The 21958-nt window shown below is 43.2% G+C and overlaps 1 protein-coding gene across 2 annotated transcripts; it reads right to left on the reverse strand.

The window, feature by feature from the left end:
• Nucleotides 1–1943: 1943 nt before the first annotated feature.
• Nucleotides 1944–21928, reverse strand: LOC129868569 (ras-related protein Rab-4B-like). Of its 2 annotated transcripts, none has more exons than XM_055942667.1 (8): nucleotides 21574–21928; nucleotides 21153–21233; nucleotides 19577–19691; nucleotides 14012–14074; nucleotides 13752–13906; nucleotides 13560–13655; nucleotides 13270–13436; nucleotides 1944–5137 (listed from the first exon to the last, which is right to left on the reverse strand). In XM_055942667.1, exons 1-7 carry the CDS (start codon nucleotides 21587–21589, stop codon nucleotides 13318–13320), a joined length of 645 nt encoding a protein of 214 aa, XP_055798642.1. In that variant the 5' UTR covers nucleotides 21590–21928; the 3' UTR covers nucleotides 1944–5137; nucleotides 13270–13317. The 2 variants fall into 2 exon arrangements, with proteins under 2 accessions (XP_055798642.1, XP_055798641.1); XM_055942666.1 differs by having other exon boundaries at nucleotides 1944–5286.
• Nucleotides 21929–21958: the final 30 nt, after the last annotated feature.

Genomic DNA, 21958 nt, shown 5'->3' on the forward strand with positions numbered 1-21958 from the left:
GGGTGTTTTTTTGTGTATCACTTCATCTGGGATATGCATGTTTGTGGCCAAGACTGACGCACTTCAGACAGTATTTATTCTGTTCTGTGATTCATAATGCAATCCAACTCATTCACAAAGTAACAGGTACACTGAAAATAAACACAGAACAGCTTCTTTGATCATTAGTGTTTCTCTATGGGACATGTCTGGGACAAGTCAACACTCCGACAGAGGAGGCCCAGGGCCTGTGTGATGAATGCTGGCTACATCAACCGAGACACAACCATGAAAATGAATCAACAAATCCAACACGCAAATCTTCTCAATTTCATTGAAACATTTCTAATGAAAACTGCACATGAACATTTCCGCTTTGAACTATGAAATAAAACCAAGCCTGGTTGTCTGTATACATGTTGCCAGACCTACTGTACACCCAGAAACGAACTAACAGGTCTAGTGTCTCATCCTCTGTTTGTTTAGTAGGTATCCATCCAACCTTAATACTAATGAGTCTTCTCGTGGCTTCCAGCTGTGTCTGACTGGCTGGGGACAGCAGAGGAAAACCAGGCTCACGGAGAGGAGATGGAAAGGTCTGAAAGAGAGGGTGGATGAACCTACTAGTAAAATTATCTGGTCTTGGTTTTGTAATATATTTTTTTCTGCTTCTATCAAATGTTTTCCCAATAAACACTCAGCCTTATTCTGAGCAGCTGTCTTTGGTCACATAAGGAGACATGTATACTATACAAACACAGCTGGTGTATACATTTTCATTTCAACCAGGAGTGAGCAAGTCATAAAGACAAGGCCATCCATGTCATTTAATATGATGATAATATAAGGCCTTAAAGGGGACACGTGTCTTAGTAAATGGGCCCGTTCCATCTGTGTGCTCGCGCGTATGTCTGAAGCAGAGGCTGACTCAGCAGAACAGTGGCCCAGCTGTCGTCTGGTCACACGCCGGGCCCATTCATCTGTAACACTAGAGGTCCGAGGTCATAATATCAGCCCTGGGCTCTCCCTTTGGGCCGTACCCTTCAAGGGGACAGACATACACATAGCAGCCTTTTGTTCATTGTTTGGCTTGACCCTGCATGGGGCCAAAAGTATTAGTAGGTATTACTACTGACTGTATAATCTACTTATTATACACATTGCACTTGATACAAAAAATTACTTTGCATCAAAATGTAACACCAATGTCATCTGAATACGGTTTTGTTTACCTGTTGCTTGCTGACTGACATGAGATTAACATTCGTTGTTCCACAGCACCACCTTGTGGTCAAAAAAGTGTATCAACATGACAAGTGTTTAATTTGGGAATTAGAGGTGGGGGAGCCCTATTTAGGGTGAGGGGTAGAGTATAGGTTTAGGGTTGAACAAACTTAGCCTCAACCATCAACCTAACCTAAGGTTATGGTTGAACCTGGGATGTGGACATTAAACTCGGGTTCGGGCTACTGCTGTAATTACAATGTGTTACCAGTCTAGGGTTAGGTAGTACTAACCCTAACTTCATATCCACATCCTGGTTCAACCCTAACCCCAACCCTAACTGTAGTATCATATCATTATGAGATTGGTGTATGGGTTTGTTCAATTACAGACATGTATTTGTGTAACAGTATAGCTTCCGTCCCTCTCCTCGCCCCTACCTGGGCTCGAACCAGGGACCCCCTGCACACATCAACAACAGCCACCCACGAAGCATTGTTACCCATCGCGCCACAAAACCGGCGGCCCTTGCAGAGCAAGTGACGTCACCGATTGAAACGCTATTAGCACGCATCACCACTAATTAGCTAGCCATTTCACATCGGTTACACTCACTCCCCTTTTGACCTCCTCCTTTTTCCGCAGCAACCAGTGATCCGGGTCACGGCACCAGTGTAACAGATGTAAATCGTACTCTCCTTGCGTTGTGTTTTGTCCAAATAAATCACATCAGCCAGTGGTCCCAGTTGGGCATAATTTATTTCTGTTGCTGTTGTTAAATAGGAAACAGCACGTTAGTTGTGCAGGGCTTAACGGTATTGATAGCAAAATCTGAAGCATGAAGACAACTGCGTTAGCAGTGGGCTTGTATGACCATTACGTCGGTGTATGCTAGCTAACACACTTATTTACAGCAATCATATGCCAAAGCTCATCCCAGAAAGCCCCTCAATCCCTAACAGGTACCATATACCCACACATGTATAAATCAGTAATGTACAGCAAACTTGTACACATTGTAAAATAGAAAACAGTATTCAGAACGTGACCTAACCCTTGCATCACATTTTCATACTGGGAAGACCTGACTTTCGCGATCTCCCACTATCTGCAAGCGGGGCCAATCACAACACGCCTTATTGTCATCAAAGTTGAACCAACCAATAAGAATGCTTGAACATTAAATACCCCTTTCTTTAGAGGCAAGTGGAAACATAACCAACCCTGTCACATTTGTTTGAAACCTATTATACGATGGATGTATTTCAGAGAGACAAACAATCACATTTTGTTGCAAAACGAGATATATACGCCTCGTCTGTATCTATGTTACACTGCAAGGTTTTACACTCAAACATGACAAATAACACTTAATAAAGAACTGTACAAATTATAAATTTCTGACATTTAAAAAAATATATATTAAAACAATTATCAAAAGAGTAATATGACATCTGTTCTCTGGTCAAAAGTAGTGCCATTCAAGACAAGACCTAACTCTAACCAAACACTATAGCATGAGGCTGGATTTATGATGGGTTGAATTTGTTAAATATACAGGATACGATACTTATAGCATTTTGCAACAAAATCCATTTTAATACACACCTATGATTCTATTAAAATCTGAGAACAGTAATATTTTACACACACAAAAAGGTACCTATAAGCATTAATTTCTCATGAAAAACAAATGTGAAAAATGTGTGTATATATAGTATTTGAAAAAAACCTCTTCAACCACAACCCTAATGTTGGTTTATCTTACTTTTTATCCAACTTTTCTCTTTGAACATGAAAGGTGCTGGAGCTTGCCTCTCCCTTTAACCCAAGGTGCTGGAGCTTGCCTCTCCCTTTAACCCAAGGTGCTGGAGCTTGCCTCTCCCTTTAACCCAAGGTGCTGGAGCTTGCCTCTCCCTTTAACCCAAGGTGCAGGAGCCATGTAGCCCTAGCTCAATTTAACCACTGAAGATGATTCATTCTATGTTGACGTGTAGGATCTGACTCCGGAACAGGGGTGTGTAAAATTTGTGTCAGCCACACTCATACCAATGCAAAGTTATAGAAAGAGAAAGTGTAATGAATTTGGCTTAATTATTTATTAATTCAAGCTCATACAGGCTTTGCAAAGGAGGGGCAGTTCTTCAGTTTAATAATTATATCTAGCACACAAACATCACATGTAAGATCATAGTCCAGATATATGCATCTACTAAAAACAATCACACAAACAACTTTAAAAATTGAGATACTCACGTTTGTGCTTTACTTCGGTCCATCAATGACAATCTGGTTTGAGTGGATTTAGATATGGCCTCAACCCTTTCATAATCATTGCACAATACCTCACACATGTAAAATACATCATATTTGTTTTCCCCCTAACCTGAAGTTTGAGTCATCAAGATCCAATGCACACTGTCTTCATTCATACATACAAACGACTGTAGGGCTTGCCTCCAACTCCTAAACTACATGAACAAAAGTATGTGGACACCTGCTCGTCGAACATCTCCTTCCAAAATCATGGGCATTAATATGGAGTTGGTCCCCCCTTTGCTGCTATAACAGCATCCACTCTTCTGGGAATGCTTTCCATTGATGTTGGGACATGTGGGGACTTGCTTCCATTCAGCCACAAGAGCATTAGTGAGGTCGGGCACTGATGTTGGGCGATTAGGCCTGGCTCACAGGTGGCGTTCCAAAACATCCCAAAGGTATTCGATGGGGTTGAGGTCAGGGCTCTGTGCGAGTCTGTCAAGTTCTTCCACTCCGATCTCAACAAAACATTTCTGTATGGACCTTGCTTGTGCTTGGGGGCATTGTCATGCTGAAACAACTTTACAGTTGGCACTATGCATTGGGGCAGTTAGCATTCTCCTGGCATCTGCCAAACCCAGATTTGTTTGACGGACTGCCAGATGGTGAAGCGTGGTTCATCACTCCAGAGAACGCGTTTCCACTGCTCCAGAGTCCAACAGCGGCGAGCTTTACACCACTCTAGCCGACGCTTGGCATTGTGATCTTAGGCTTGTGTGGTTGCTCGGCTATGGAAATCAACTTCATGAAGCTCCCGACAAACAGTTTTTGTGCTGACGTTGCTTCCAGAGGCAGTTTGGAACTCGATAGTGAGTGTTGCAACCCGAGGACAGATTATTTTTACGCACTTCAACACTCGGTGGTCCCATTCTGTGAGCTTGTGTGGCCTAACACTTCACACCTGAGCAGTTGTTGCCATTTCACAATAACAGTACTTACAAATGACCGGGGCAGCTGTAGCAGGGCAGAAATTTGATGAACTGACTTGTTGGAAAGGTGGCATCCTATGACGGTGTCACGTTGAAAGTCTCTGAGCTCTTCATTAAGGCCATTCTCTTGCTAATGTTTGTCTATGGAGATTGCATGGCGGTGTGCTCGACTTCATACACCTGTGTCTGAAATAGCTGAATCCACTAATTTGAGGGGGTCCACATACTTTGTGTGTGTGTATGTATATATAAGTGTATTAACGTTGTCAAACAAGTTCCCTACTTTTTACAGTCTCATAAAACATTGTACACCAATGTCACAAATGTTATTTCCTTTTGATATATTCACAACAGTTTAACACAACCAATAAATAGGCTAAACTTTTATAGAGATCGAACACAAATAAAAGTCTGGTGTTGTGTTCTCCTTACACCATGTCAGTCCCATCACTGTCTACAAGCTTTGACTGGACTTTCACTATCTTTATATCAAGAGACATCATTTGAGTGAACAGTGAAAGGTGTATGAGCTGCTGTGGCAGTTGCTTCTGAATAAAGACATTGAAAACAAACATCCTGATGTGTGTGTCCATGGGCCTGGCTCTGTGATTGGTCAGGTCTCTCTGCTGATGTCACTTGTAGTCCCTGGCGATGCACAGCGGAGCAGTAGTCAGAGAGAGACAGGCCTGGAGAAGAGTATCTCAATGACTGGACCCAGATAATCACATCACTGTTCCTGATCAAGACGCTAACCCAGCCTTAAGTTCCACACAGGGTCTCTCCAGCAATTTTCCAGGGGCAGGGGTCAAAAGTCACAGGGCAGTCCTCTAAAAGCCTGAGTGTGCAGAGACGGTTAAAGGAAAGATGTACACCGGGCAGAGAGAGATTTAACAAGTTCAGCCCAGTTCACTAAATACCAATAATCTAACTGATCTAGGGCTGTCCCAACTAAAGAGGGAGCCAGAGATCAAGATAACCAGAAGGGAAAAAAACTTGCCATCCTCCCTCTCCTACTGGCTTTCACAAATTCTGCCATTACTCTTCTGAAGTTGTCAGTAATAGGCTACACGAGGAGTCAGCAAACTTTCTCATGTGGAATGCCAATTTATTTTACCAATTCTACCGGCAGTTCATATGCACATTTTGGTAGAACATATTCATTTAATTTATAATCAAAATGAAAATGATACAAACCTAAAAAGTTACTTCTACTGCCATTGCCAAATATGTAAAAATAGCCTATAAAACTAACAAATAAAAAATATTGCTGCCTGCAGGTAGAAAATATCCTGATAAAAATAAATATCCTATAAATCACATTGGCTACGCATGGCCACGCATTGCCTGTCTGCAACGAACTGTCCTTGCAACATTGTATAAAATATTCTGGGCCCTCAGAGTTTCCAGAGCCAGTGAGCTCTGGAATAAGAAGTAATCAGGTAGAACTATTTTATGATCAGAGAATGACATTTTCCCCTTTCACGCTGAGTGGTTATCGAAAGGGAGAGCACTGGAAATATTTTCAAATACATTGAGGAACTATTGTCATTCTCAATGGATAGAAAAACGGACTTCGTTGGGAGATTGTCAAGAGTGTGCAAAGCTGTCATCAAGGCAAAGGGTGGCTACTTAGAAATCTGAAATATAAAATATATTTTGAATTGTTTAACACTTTTTTGATTACTACATGATTCCATATGTGTTATTTCATAGTTTTGAGGTCTTCGCTATTATTCTACAATGTAGAAAATAGTAAAAAATAAAGAAAAACCCTGGAATGAGTAGGTGTGTCCCAACTTTTGACTGGTACTGTATGTAATGGAGAATTGATAGACACTAACAATCAAATGCAAAAACAGCAAAAAAATCACAATGAAGTTAAGAAACAATGAATATGCACAAATTGGATTTCTGGAGAAAGAAGTGCATTGTGCAGCCACACTCCCCTTCTTTGACTGTGACATCCCCGTGGTCGGCGCAATGGATTAGTTCACTAAGATGGCCGCGAATAAGACAGGTGTCTCGCTTGCCATCAAAAAAATATATATATAACACACACACACACTAACGTTCAAAAGTTTGGGGTCACTTAGAAATGTCCTTGTTTTTGAAAGAAAAGCTGATTTTTTTGTCCATTCAAATGACATCAAATTGATCAGAAATACAGTGTAGACATTGTTAATGTTGTCAATGACTATTGTAGCTGGAAACTGCTGATTTTTTATGGAATATCTACATAAGCATATCAGCAACCATCACTCCTGTGTTCCAATGGCATGTTGTGTTAGCTAATCCTAGTTTATCATTTTAAAAGGCTAATTGATCATTAGAAAACCCTTTTGCAATTATGTTAGCACAGCTGAAAACTGTTGTTCTAATTAAAGAAGCAATAAAGCTGGCCTTCTTTAGACTAGTTAAGTATCTGGAGCATCAGCATTTGTAGGTTCGATTACAGGCTCAAAATGGCCAGAAACAAAGAACTTTCTTCTGAAACTCGTCAGTCTATTCTTTATCTGTGAAATGAAGGCTATTCCATGCGAGAAATTGCCAAGAAACTGAAGATCTCACACAACGCTGTGTACTACTCACTTCACAGGACAGCACAAACTCACAAACTGGCCCTAACCAGAATAGAAAGAGGAGTGGGAGGCCCCGGTGCACAACTGAGCAAGAGGACAAGTACATTAGAGTGTCTTGAGAAACAGACACCTTACAAGTCCTCAACTGGCAGTTTCATTAAATATTACCCGCAAAACACCAGTCTCAACGTCAACAGTGAAGAGGCGACTCCGAGATGCTGGCCTTCTAGGCAGAGTTGCAAAGAAAAAGCCATATCTCAGACTGGCCAATAAAAAGAAAATATTAAGATGGGCAAAATAACACAGACACCGGACAGAGGAAGATTGGAAAAAAGTAGCAGAAAAAATGAAAATATGCTGGAGGAGTGTTTGACGCCATCTGTCAAGCATGGTGGAGGCAATATGATGGTCTGGGGGTGCTTTGGTGGTAAAGTGGGAGATTTGTACAGGGTAAAAAGGATCTTGAAGAAGGAAGGCTATCACTCTATTTTGCAACGCCACGCCACGCCACGCCATACCCTGATTTCCAAGATGGCGTAGCAGTGTAGACGTCTTTGTCCTGTCGTGTCCCGTGTCCCTTGTATATATCTTTTTACATCTTTTTCTTCGCATATCTTTTAAAAATACTTTCTTAAACCTCAACTTCTAAATACTCTCCTGCAACCCGCCTCACCCAATGCGGCGTGGATCTGCTTTTTTTCTAAAGTATTTCTATTTACTTCTGATCTGGAATCCATCTACTGAAGATAGCCAGCTAACTGCCTACCAGCTATCAGTTAGCAAACCATTGCTAGCGGTCATCAGCTAACCTTTAGCTCGGAAAGCTCTCGCTAGTTCGAACAACGTGACTTAAACCAGAGCATAACGGACCTATTTCTCTCCATATCCCAGGATTCCTACCGCAAACTCTGAACATTTTCATCTGGATCTTTGCAACTAGCTAACCACAATCCCGGGTGACCACTCCTGGCTAGCGTCTCCATCCCGGAGCAAGCACCAATTAGCCTGAAGCTAGCCCGGCTAGGGCTCCTGTGCTACCACTGAAGCCCACTCCTGGGCTACAATATCCGGACCCCTTTACTGCCGGTACGGAGCACGGAACCCCGCCGATCCTCTACGACTGGAATACCGACATAATCTGCCCGAGGACTCCAACAGGCCCCTCAGGCGTGACGCCCGCTGAAGGCCCATTCTGCTAACCTACTAGGCCTGTTAGCTACCTAGAGCTACCTGGAACCCTACTAATTCCACGACTGGTCTATTGACGTCACCGCACGAAGAGGCAAAAACAGACTTCCCCCCCCATCGCGACGTCCCCCAAAGGCTAACTTGCCTGCCCCGGTCTGCTAACTGCTAGCTTATCTTGCAGCTAGCGCAGCCAGGAAGCTAGCACCAGTTAGCAAACACAATTCTACAATTCACAACCTCTCTTTCGCCATCGCTATCCGGCTTGGATTCTCTGTCGACACGACCACGTCTGGTCTGCAGACGTGCCCTCAACCGGTGCCCTCAACCGGCCTCCGTCTGAGCAGACCCCCTCCGTCTGAGCAGACCACCCCCCGGGCTACTAACTTTAAACGCGTGCTAGCTTAGTGGAGGTGGAGGCCTCACTGCTCCATCTACGGCTGCCCCCTGGACACTATGATCACTTGGCTACATAGCTGATGCCTGCTTGACTGTCCATTAATTCATGGTACTCCATTCTGTTTATTTGTGTTTTATCTGTCGGCTCTGTGCCTTAACTCAGGATCTGTGTGTAGTTAATCCGACCCTCTCTGCCCAGTCGTCGCCATTTTTACCTTCTGTTGCAGTGTTAGCTGACTAGCTGCTGTTATCTCACCTGTTGTTTCAGCTAGCTCTCCCAATCATGACCTGCAATCACTTTATGCCTTATTGTATGTCTCTCTCAAATATCAATATGCCTTGCATACTGTTGTTCAGGCTAGTTATCATTGTTTTGGTTTGCAATGGACCCCGTAGTTCCACTCTCCGTACCTCTGATACCTCCTTTGTCCCACCCCCCACACATGCGGTGACCTCACCCATTGAGACCAGCATGTCCAGAGATACAACCTCTCTTATCATCACCCAGTGCCTGGGCTTGCCTCCGCTGTACCCGTGCCCCACCATACCCTGGTCTGCACATTATGCCCAGAATCTATTCTACCACGCCCATAAATCTGCTCCTTTTATTCCTTGTCCCCAACGCTCTAGGCGACCAGTTTTGATAGCCTTTAGCCGCACCCTCATCCTACTACTCCTCTGTTCCTCGGGTGATGTGGAGGTAAACCCAGGCCCTGCATGTCCCCAGTCACCCTCATTTGTTGACTTCTGTGATCGAAAAAGCCTTGGCCTCATGCATGTCAACATCAGAAGCCTCCTCCCTAAGTTTGCCTTACTCACCGCTTTAGCACACTCTGCCAACCCTGATGTCCTTGCCGTGTCTGAATCCTGGCTTAGGAAGGCCACCAAAAACTCTGAGATTTCCATACCCAACTATAACACTTTCCGTCAAGATAGAACTGCCAAAGGGGGAGGAGTTGCAATCTACTGCAGAGATAGCCTGCAAAGTTCTGTCATACTTTCCAGGTCTATGCCCAAACAGTTCGAACTTCTAATTTTAAAAATTAATCTCTCCAGAAATAAGTCTCTCACTGTTGCCGCCTGCTACCGACCCCCCTCAGCTCCCAGCTGTGCCCTGGACACCATCTGTGAATTGATCGCTCCCCATCTAGCTTCAGAGTTTGTTCTGTTAGGTGACCTAAACTGGGATATGCTTAACACCCCGGCAGTCCTACAATCTAAGCTTGATGCCCTCAATCTCACACAAATCATCAAGGAACCCACCAGGTACAACCCTAAATCCGTAAACATGGGCACCCTAATAGACATTATCCTGACCAACTTGCCCTCCAAATACACCTCTGCTGTCTTCAATCAAGATCTCAGCGATCACTGCCTCATTGCCTGTATCCGCCACGGGTCCACGGTCAAACGACCACCCCTCATCACTGTCAAATGCTCCCTAAAACACTTCTGCGAGCAGGCCTTTCTAATCGACCTGGCCCGGGTACCCTGGAAGGATATTGACCTCATCCCGTCAGTTGAGGATGCCTGGTCATTCTTTAAAAGTTACTTCCTCACCATATTAGACAAGCATGCTCCGTTCAAAAAATGCAGAACCAAAAACAGATATAGCCCTTGGTTCACTCCAGACCTGACTGCCCTCGACCAGCACAAAAACATCCTGTGGCGAACTGCAATAGCATCGAAGAGCCCCCGCGATATGCAACTGTTCAGGGAAGTCAGGAACCAATACACGCAGTCAGTCAGGAAAGCAAAGGCCAGCTTTTTCAAGCAGAAATTTGCATCCTGTAGCTCTAACTCCAAAAAGTTCTGGGATACTGTAAAGTCCATGGAAAACAAGAGCACCTCCTCCCAGCTGCCCACTGCACTGAGGCTAGATAACACGGTCACCACTGATAAGTCCGTGATAATCGAAAACTTCAACAAACATTTCTCAATGGCTGGCCATGCCTTCCACCTGGCGACTCCAACCTTGGCCAACAGCCCCGCCCCCCCCGCTGCTACTCGCCCAAGCCCCCCCAGCTTCTCCTTTACCCATATCCAGATAGGAGATGTTCTGAAAGAGCTGGAAAACCTGGACCCATACAAATCAGCTGGGCTTGACAATCTGGACCCCCAATTTCTGAAACTGTCCGCCGCCATTGTCGCACCCCCTATTGCCAGCCTGTTCAACCTCTCCTTCGTATCATCTGAGATCCCCAAGGATTGGAAATCTGCCGCTGTCATCCCCCTCTTCAAAGGGGGAGACACCCTGGACCCAAACTGTTACAGACCTATATCCATCCTGCCCTGCCTAGCTAAGGTCTTCGAAAGCCTAGTCAACAAACAGATCACTGACCATCTCGAATCCCACCGTACCTTCTCCGCTGTGCAATCCGGTTTCCGAGCCGGTCACGGGTGCACCTCAGCCACGCTCAAGGTACTAAACGATATCATAACCGCCATCGATAAAAGACATTACTGTGCAGCCGTCTTCATCGACCTGGCCAAGGCTTTCGACTCTGTCAATCACCATATTCTTATCGGCAGACTCAATAGCCTCGGTTTTTCTAATGACTGCCTTGCCTGGTTCACCAACTACTTTGCAGACAGAGTTCAGTGTGTCAAATCGGAGGGCATGTTGTCCGGTCCTCTGGCAGTCTCCATGGGGGTACCACAGGGTTCAATTCTCGGGCCGACTCTTTTCTCTGTATACATCAATGATGTTGCTCTTGCTGCGGGCGATTCCCTGATCCACCTCTACGCAGACGACACCATTCTGTATACTTCCGGCCCTTCCCTGGACACTGTGCTATCTAACCTCCAAACGAGCTTCAATGCCATACAACACTCCTTCCGTGGCCTCCAACTGCTCTTAAACGCTAGTAAAACCAAATGCATGCTTTTCAACCGTTCGCTGCCTGCACCCGCACGCCCGACTAGCATCACCACCCTGGACGGTTCCGACCTAGAATATGTGGACATCTATAAGTACCTAGGTGTCTGGCTAGACTGCAAACTCTCCTTCCAGACTCATATCAAACATCTCCAATCCAAAATCAAATCTAGAGCCGGCTTTCTATTCCGGAACAAAGCCTCCTTCACTCACGCCGCCAAACTTACCCTAGTAAAACTGACTATCCTACCGATCCTCGACTTCGGCGATGTCATCTACAAAATAGCTTCCAATACTCTACTCAGCAAACTGGATGCAGTTTATCACAGTGCCATCCGTTTTGTTACTAAAGCACCTTATACGACCCACCACTGCGACCTGTATGCCCTAGTCGGCTGGCCCTCGCTACATGTTCGTCGTCAGACCCACTGGCTCCAGGTCATCTACAAGGCTATGCTAGGTAAAGTGCCGCCTTATCTCAGTTCACTGGTCACGATGGCTACACCCACCCGTAGCACGCGCTCCAGCAGGTGTATCGCACTGATCATCCCTAAAGCCAAAACCTCATTTGGACGCCTTTCCTTCCAGTTCTCTGCTGCCTGCGACTGGAACGAATTGCAAAAATCTCTGAAGTTGGAGACTTTTATCTCCCTCAACAACTTTAAAAATCTGCTATCCGAGCAGCTAACCGATCGCTGCAGCTGTACATAGTCCATCTGTAAACTACCCACCCAATTTACCTACCTCACCCCCATACTGCTTTTATTTATTTACTTTTCTGCTCTTTTGCACACCAGTATCTCTTCTTGCACATGATCATCTGATGATTTATCACTCCAGTGTTAATCTGCTAAATTGTAATTATTCGATTTATTGCCTACCTCATGCCTTTTGCACACATTGTATATAGATTCTCTTTTTTTCTACCATGTTATTGACTTGTTTATTGTTTACTCCATGTGTAACTGTGTTGTTGTCTGTTCACACTGCTATGCTTTATCTTGGCCAGGTCGCAGTTACAAATGAGAACTTGTTCTCAACTAGCCTACCTGGTTAAATAAAGGTGAAAAAAAAAAAAAAAAAAAAAACCTGTGGACGGCGCTTAAATTGTAGCCAATTTCCTCCTACAACAGGACAATGACCCAAAGCACAGCTCCAACTATGCAATAACTATTTAGGGAAGAAGCAGTCAGCTGGTATTTTATCTATAATGGAGTGGCCAGCACAGTCACCAGATCTGAACCAAATTGAGCTGTTGTGTGAGCAGCTTGACCATATAAAGTGTAAATGTAAGAAGTGCCCATCAAGCCAATCCAATTTGTGGGAGGTGCTTCAGGAAGCATGGGGTGAAATCTCTTCAGATTACCTCAACAAATTGACAACTAGAATGTCAAAGGTCTGTAAAGGCTGCAATTGCTGAAAATGGAGGATTCTTTGACGAAAGCAAAGTTTGAAGGACACAATTATTTCAATTAAAAATCATTATTTATAACCTTGTCAATGTTTTCACTATATTTCCTATTCACTTTGCAACTCATTTCATGTATGTTTTCATGGAAAACAAGGACATTTCTAAGTGACCCCAAACTTTTGAACGATAGTGTACATATGCTACTGCTCGACTAAAGAAAATGTCGGTCGACCAACAGCCTATCGACCAGTCGAATAATTGGGGACATCCCTAAAATTATCACACTAATAGATTATCAATTGAAGAAATACAAAACACTTGTAAGGAGCCATACTTATCAGTGTAGGTTAATTACAAACTACTTACCTGAAGACATGGGATCTGTGTGTCTTAGAGCTGAGTTAGCATTAGCCTTTAACAGTTGCACGGATCTCTGCCCTGTTCTGAGCCAGCCTGTGGCGACTGGCGAAGCTGCCTCACCGTCGTGTCACCATGCTGGATCCCTGAGCCCATCCGCTCTGGATCTAAGTCACCTACAGAGGAGACACATCGACGTATTAAACATGAGAAAACTCATCCAAAGATACACAGTTAGCACTTCAGCTAATGTGGATGCCTATATATCACTAGTGCACTACATTGCTCTGCGTTATTACCTGACTCTATCTTGTTGAGGATGGTGCGACCACATTTGAGGAAGGCCTCCTCCACGTTCTCTCCGGTGAGGGCGCTCGTCTCCAGGAACATCACTTCTGTTTTTATAACAACATGGACTAATTAAGTAATCAATCTCCTTTATCTATAGTCACAACCATCACTCAGTATGCAGGTTCATTAAGCCACATTACCATTCTCCTGGGCAAAACGGGATACCTCAAGGAAAGTGACCTCTCTGTCAGCTTCCAGGTCCTTCTTGTTCCCACAGAGGATAATGATGATGTTTGGACTGGCCAGTGTCCGAGCGTCTGTCAACCAGTTGGTCAGAGAATTGTACGTTTCCCGACTTGGATACACAGAGACACAGAAGTATATTCAAGTAAAATATTATATGGATCCACTGTCATCTAATATGGGACTAATTTGGGATTAGTGTAAATCAGGGTCTTACCTGGTTATGTCATAAACCAGGAGAGCCCCTGCTGCCCCTCTGTAATAACTGCGAGTCACTGATCTGAGGTCAGGGGGAAACAAGAGTGTCAGACAGAGGAGCCATCTCTTTCCAACATCATGATGTAGAACATAATGTGGCATCCACTAATACTTACGTCAAAGGGAAAGGTCGGAAACAACAACTCCATTACGCTGATCCTCAACACAGAGGCCCCACAAGGGTGCATGCTTAGCCCCCTCCTGAACTCCTTGTTCTCCCATGACTGCGTCGCCACGCAGGCTTCCAACTCAATCATCAAGTTTGCAGTTGACACAACAGTAGTAGGCCTGATTACCAATGACAAGAAAGGGAGGAGGTGAGGGCCCTGGTGGAGTGGTGCCAGGAAAAAAGAACCTTCCAGGAGGACAACCATCTCTGCAGCCCTCCACCAATCAGGCCTTTATGGTAGAGTGGCCAGACGGAAGTCACTCCTCAGTAAAAGGCACATGACAGCTCTTTGGCCTGAATGCAAAGCGTCACATCTGGAGAAAACCTGGCACCATCCCTGACTTGAAGCATGGTGGTGGCAGCATCATGCTGTGGGGTTGTTTTTCAGCGGCAGGGACTGGGATCCTAGTCAGGATTGAGGCAAAGATGAATGGAGCAAAGAGAGATCCTGATGAAAAACTGCTCCAGAGCGCTCAGGACCTCAGACTGGGGTGAAGGTTCACATTCCAACAGGCCAACGACCCTAAGCACACAGCCAAGACAACGTAGGAGTGACTTTGGGATGCCCTTGAGTGGCCCAGCCAGAGCCCGGATTGGAACCAGATCGAATATCTCTGAATGACCTTAAAATAGCTGTGCAGCAACGCTCCCCATCCAACCTGACAGAGCTTGAGAGGATCTGCAGAGAAGAATGGGAGAAACTCCACAAATACAGGTGAACCAAGCTTGTAGCGTCATACCCAAGAAGACTCGAGGCTGTAATCGCTGCCAAAGGTGGTTCAACAAAAGTACTGAGTAAAGGGTCTAAATACTTATGTAAATGTGATATTTCCATTTTTTATTTTTAACAAATTAGCAAACATTTCTGGGGTATTGTGTGCAGATTGATGAGGGTAAAAAAAACATTTTAATTCATTTTAGAATAACGCTGTAACGTAACAAAATGTGGAAAAAGTCAAGTGATCGGAATACTTTCCGAAGGCACTGTGTATATATATTCATTATACTCTGGACTTCGACATTGCTTGTCCTAATATATACGTTAAATTAGAGGTCGACCGATTAATCGGAATGGCCGATTAATTAGGGCCGATTTCAAGTTGTCATAACAATCGGTAATCGGTATTTTTGGACACCGATTAGCTTTTTTTCCCATTTTTTATTCACCTTTATTTAACTAGGCAAGTCAGTTAAGAACACATTCTTATTTTCAATGATGGCGGGTTAACTGCCTTGTTCAGGGGCAGAACGACAGATTTTTACCTTGTCAGCTCGGGGATTCGTTTTTGCAACCTTACGGTTACTAGTCCAACGCTCTAACCACCTGCCTTACACTGCACTCCACAAGGAGCCTGCGTGGCAGGCTGACTACCTGTCACGCGAGGGCAGCAAGAAGCCAAGGTAAGTTGCTAGCTAGCATTAAACTTATCTTATAAAAAACAATCAATCTTAACATAATCACTAGTTAACTGCACATGGTTGATGATATTACTAGTTTATCTAGCGTGTCCTGCGTTGCATATAATCGATGCGGTGCCTTTTAATTTCTCATCAAATCACAGCCTACTTTGACAAACGGGTAATGATTTAACAAGCGCATTTGCGAAAAAAGCACTGTCGTTGCACCAATGTACCTAACCATAAACATCAATGCCTTTCTTTAAAATCAATACACAAGTATATATTTTTAAACCTGCATATTTAGTTAATATTGCCTGCTAACATGAATTTCTTATAATTAGGGAAATTGTGTCACCTCTCTTGCGTTCCGTGCAAGCTGTCAGGGTATATGCAGCAGTTTGGGGCACCTGGCTCATTGCGAACTGTGTGAAGTCCATTTATTCCTAACAAAGGCCGTAATAAATTTGCCAGAATTGTACATAATTATGACATAACATTGAAGGTTGTGCAATGTAACAGCAATATTTAGACTTAGGGATGCCACCCCTTAGATAAAATACGGAATGGTTCCGTATTTCACTGAAAGAATAAACGTTTTGTTTTCGAAATTATAGTTTCCGGATTCGACCATATTAATGACCATAGGCTCGTATTTCTGTGTGTTACTATGTTATAATTAAGTCTATGATTTGATATTTGATAAAGCAGTCTGACTGAGCGATGGTAGGCAGCAGCAGCCTCGCAAGCATTCATTCAAACAGCACTTTCGTGCGTTTTCCAGCAGCTTTTCGCAAATCAAGCATTGCGCTGTTTATGACTCCCGAGATTAGCTTCCAATACTCTACTCAGCAAACTGGATGCAGTTTATCACAGTGCCATCCGGTTTGTTACTAAAGCACCTTATACGACCCACCACTGCGACCTGTATGCCCTAGTCGGCTGGCCCTCGCTACATGTTCGTCGTCAGACCCACTGGCTCCAGGTCATCTACAAGGCTATGCTAGGTAAAGTGCCGCCTTATCTCAGTTCACTGGTCACGATGGCTACACCCACCCGTAGCACGCGCTCCAGCAGGTGTATCTCACTGATCATCCCTAAAGCCAAAACCTCATTTGGACGCCTTTCCTTCCAGTTCTCTGCTGCCTGCGACTGGAACGAATTGCAAAAATCTCTGAAGTTGGAGACTTTTATCTCCCTCAACAACTTTAAAAATCTGCTATCCGAGCAGCTAACCGATCGCTGCAGCTGTACATAGTCCATCTGTAAACTACCCACCCAATTTACCTACCTCACCCCCATACTGCTTTTATTTATTTACTTTTCTGCTCTTTTGCACACCAGTATCTCTTCTTGCACATGATCATCTGATGATTTATCACTCCAGTGTTAATCTGCTAAATTGTAATTATTCGATTTATTGCCTACCTCATGCCTTTTGCACACATTGTATATAGATTCTCTTTTTCCTACCATGTTATTGACTTGTTTATTGTTTACTCCATGTGTAACTCTGTGTTGTTGTCTGTTCACACTGCTATGCTTTATCTTGGCCAGGTCGCAGTTGCAAATGAGAACTTGTTCTCAACTAGACTACCTGGTTAAATAAAGGTGAAATAAAAAAATAAATAAAAAATTAGGCTGGTGTAACCGATGTGAAATGGCTAGCTAGTTAGCGGGGTGCTAATAGTGTTTCAAACGTCACTCGCTCTGAGACTTGGAGTGGTTGTTCCCCTTGCTCTGCATGGGTAACGCTGCTTCGAGGGTGGCTGTTGCCAATGTGTTCCTGGTTCGAGCCCAGGTAGGTGCGAGGAGAGGGACGGAAGCTATACTGTTACACTGGCAATACTAAAGTGCCTATAATAACATCCAATAGTCAAAGGTATATGAAATACAAATCGTATAGAGAGAAATAGTCCTATAATTCCTATAATAACTACAACCTAAAACTTCTTACCTGGGAATATTGAAGACTCATGTTAAAAGGAACCACCAGCTTTCATATGTTCTCATGTTCTGAGCAAGGAACTTAAACGTTAGCTTTTTTACATGGCACATATTGCACTTAGACTTTCTTCTCCAACACTTTGTTTTTGCATTATTTAAACCAATTTGAACATGTTTCATTATTTATTTGAGGCTAAATTGATATTATTGATGTATTATATTAAGTTAAAATAAGTGTTCATTCAGTATTGTTGTAATTGTCAGTATTACAGATTAATAAATAAATAAAAATTGGCAGATTAATCGGTATCTGCTTTTTTTGGTCCTCCAATAATCGGTATCGGCGTTGAAAAATCATAATCGGTCGACCTCTATATTAAATCCCTTTTACTTTTAGATGTGTACATTAAAGCAGGAAGCACCAGTGACTCAATTAATAAAAAAGTGGTCAGATGAAGCAGATGCAAAGCTACAGGCCTGATTTGCTAGCACAGACTGGAATATGTTCCGGGATTCCTTCGATTACATTGAGGAGTACACCACATCAGTCATTGGCTTCATCAATAAGTGCATCGATGACGTTGTCCCCATAGTGACCGTACGTACAAACCCCAACCGGAAACCATGGATTACAGGCAACATCCGCACTGAGCTAAAGGCTAGAGCTGCCGCTTTCAAGGAGCGGGACTCTAACCCGGAAGCTTATAAGAAATCCCGCTATGCCGTCCGACGAACCATCAAACAGGCAAATCGTCAATACAGGACTAAGATTGAAACGTACTACACCGGCTCCAACGCTCGTCGGATGTGGCAGGGCTTGCAAACCATTACAGACTACAAAGGGAAGCACAGCCGAGAACTGCCCAGTGACACGAGTCTACCAGACGAGCTAAACTACTTCTACGCTCGCTTCGAGGCAAATAACACTGAAACATGCATGAGAGCACCAGCTGTTCCGGAAGACTGTGTGATCATGCTCTCTGCAGCCAATGTGAGTAAGACCTTCAAACAGGTCAACATTCACAAGTCCGCAGGGAAAGACAGATTACCAGGACGTGTACTGCGAGCATTCGCTGACCAACTGGCAGGTGTCTTCAATGACATTTTCAACCTCTCCTTGTCCGAGTCTGTAATATCAACATGTTTAAGCAGACCACCATAGTCCCTGTGCACAAGAACACTAAGGTAACCTGCCTAAATGACTACCGACCCATAGCACTCACTTCTGTAGCCATAAAGTGTTTGAAAGGCTGGTCATGGCTCACATGAACACCATTATCCCAGAAACCCTAGACTCACTCCAACTTGCATACTGTCCTAACAGATCCACAGATGATGCAATTTCTATTGCACTCCACACTGCCCTTTCCCACCTGGACAAAAGGTACACCTATGTGAGAATGCTATTCATTGACTACAGCTCAGCGTTCAACACCATAGTGTCCTCAATAAGCTAAGGACCCTGGGACTAAACACCTTCCTCTGCAACTGGATCCTGGACTTTCTGACAGGCCACCCCCAGGTGTTAAGGGTAGGTAACAACACATCCGCCGCACTGATCCTCAACACAGGGGCCCCGACAAACTAACATGGTCCAAGCACACCAAGACAGTAGTGAAGAGGGCACGACAAAACCTATTCCCCTCAGGACACTGAAAAGATTTGGCATGGGTCCTCAGATCCTCAAAAGGTTCTACAGCTGCACCATCGAGAGCATCCTGACTGATTGCGTCACCGCCTGGTATGGCAAGTGCTCGGCCTCCGTGGCCTCCGACCGCAAGCCACTACAGAGGGTAGTGCGTACGGCCCAGTACATAACTGGGGCAAAGCTTCCTGCCATCCAGGACCTCTATACCAGGCTGTATTTTCTTTGTTGGTTAGGGGCTCGTAAGTAAGCATTTCACTGTAAGGTTGTATTCGGCGCATGTGACTAATAACATTTGATTTGATCAAATGAACATCCTGCTGAGATATCAGATAACAAGCATCCTGTTATTTAGAGCTACCTACCGGAATCGCTCCTGTCCAGCTGTGTCCCAGATCTGCAGCTTGACCGTCTTGCCAGCGACCATTACCACCCGGGAGCCAAACTCCACTCCGATGGTGTGGCTGGAGTCCTGCTTGACTACATGGGACAGAACAGACAACACAAAACAAAACAGACTCTGTTGCACGTGGTGGTAGAGAAGCTTTGCTGGCATATTCAATGTTGTCTCATACAGCCTAATGTAAATGTAGAGTAAACATATCCAAAAACGTGGTAGTGATACTAGTGAATATACCAATCAGTACCCTACTATAACATTACAGTACCATAATATAACATTACAGTACCATAATATAACATTACAGTACCCTAATAGAACATTACAGTACCATAATAGAACATTATAGTACCCTACTATAACATTACAGTACTCTAATAGAACATTACAGTACCCTACTATAACATTACAGTACCCTAATAGAACATTACAGTACCATAACATTACAGTACCATACTATAACATTACAGTACCCTACTATAACATTACAGTACTATAACATTAACCTACTATAACATTACAGTACCCTACCATACCATTACAGTACTATAACATTACAGTACCCTACTATAACATTACAGTACTATAACATTACAGTAACCTACTATAACATTACAGTACCCTACTATAACATTACAGTACCCTACTATAACATTATAGTACCCTACTATAACATTACAGTACTATAACATTACAGTAACCTACTATAACATTATAGTACCCTACTATAACATTATAGTACCCTACTATAACATTATAGTACCCTACTATAACATTATAGTACCCTACTATAACATTGCCATACCATTACAGTACTCTACTATAACATTACCATACCATTACAGTACCCTACTATAACATTACCATACCATTACAGTACCCTACTATAACATTACCATAATATTACAGTACCGTACTATAACATTACAGTACCCTAATAGAACATTACAGTACTATAACATTACAGTACCCTACTATAACATTACAGTACCCTACTATAACATTACAGTACCATAATATAACATTACAGTACCCTAATAGAACATTACAGTACCCTACTATAACATTACAGACCATAATAGAACATTACAGTACCCTACGATAACATTACAGTTCCCTACTATAACATTACTGTACCCTAATAGAACATTACAGTACCCTACTATAACATTACAGTACCCTACTATAACATTACAGTACCATGATATAACATTACAGTACCCTAATAGAACATTACAGTACCCTACTATAACATTACAGTACCATAATAGAACATTACAGTACCCTACTATAACATTACAGTTCCCTACTATAACATTACTGTACCCTAATAGAACATTACAGTACCCTACTATAACATTACAGTACCCTACTATAACATTACAGTGCCATAATAGAACATTACAGTGCCATAATAGAACATTACAGCGCCATAATATAACATTACAGTGCCATCTCCATCTCCATGAGTTATGCAGTGATCTTTAAGACGTGCATATACTGTTTCTGGAAGTTATCAATTTAATAACAATTTCACTTACACTTGTTTTCTATAAATTGATGGAGAAGACAGGATTTCCCTGATCCCGCACTTCCAATCACCAAGAATTTAAAAAGGAAATCTGGAAAAGAACGAAGGAGAAGAAATTATGATTACACATTTACTACATCACACGACTAACGTTACAACAGACTGACCACATGGAAGCAGCCAAGAGCAGAGACGTTGAAAGTCGCTATGTCTTTTTCTCACAAATCAAACAGAAGCAATGGTTAAGGTTCCTGACGACGAGTGTTACATATCTAGAGAACTAGCTAACTATCTTATAGACTGACAAGTAATGTTTATTAAGTTGCTAGCCATAGGCGGCTGTCTAGCCTACAAGCTTCATCTTGTTTCTTATCCCAGACGAAAGAACAACCCGCATAGCATATAGTGACGCCAAATATTGCTTTGCTTACCATATCTTTCTGTCATTTCCTTTGATGGATTGAAGCTCTTCGAATGATGAAATGTCAATAAATAACTTATTGGCTTATCAAAAATTGCCACAAATCCCGTTTAATCAGAAGGACTCATCCACATAAATTGTTTTGCCATCCAAGACGTAAAATGATTTGTAGAAGAAGGGCACACATCATGGACTGTAGGCTTTGTCGCTTGTAGCATTTTGGATCAATATTTTACTCTCAGTGCGATGATAACATGAATTCAGTTATGTTTCTGATAATTATTTAGGCATATATAATTGTAGAATTATTTAATTTGATGAATAATCAGTGTAATAGGCCTGAGTATGTAATGTGTGTTTGTGCTTCCTTTGAAAGTGACATACTGAGATGTCAA

The sequence above is a fragment of the Salvelinus fontinalis genome, chromosome 13 (genome assembly GCF_029448725.1).
Source record: "Salvelinus fontinalis isolate EN_2023a chromosome 13, ASM2944872v1, whole genome shotgun sequence".
Taxonomy (NCBI): Eukaryota; Metazoa; Chordata; class Actinopteri; order Salmoniformes; family Salmonidae; genus Salvelinus; species Salvelinus fontinalis.

What these genes read in the sequence shown, in the direction of transcription:
- LOC129868569 (XM_055942667.1), bottom strand. An exon ending in GCTGGACAGGAGCGATTCCG is followed by an intron (nt 14,075 to 19,576) that starts GTAGGTAGCTCT and finishes CCCTGACCTCAG; the next exon opens with ATCAGTGACTCGCAGTTATT. An exon ending in CTGGTTTATGACATAACCAG is followed by an intron (nt 13,907 to 14,011) that starts GTAAGACCCTGA and finishes TGTGTATCCAAG; the next exon opens with TCGGGAAACGTACAATTCTC.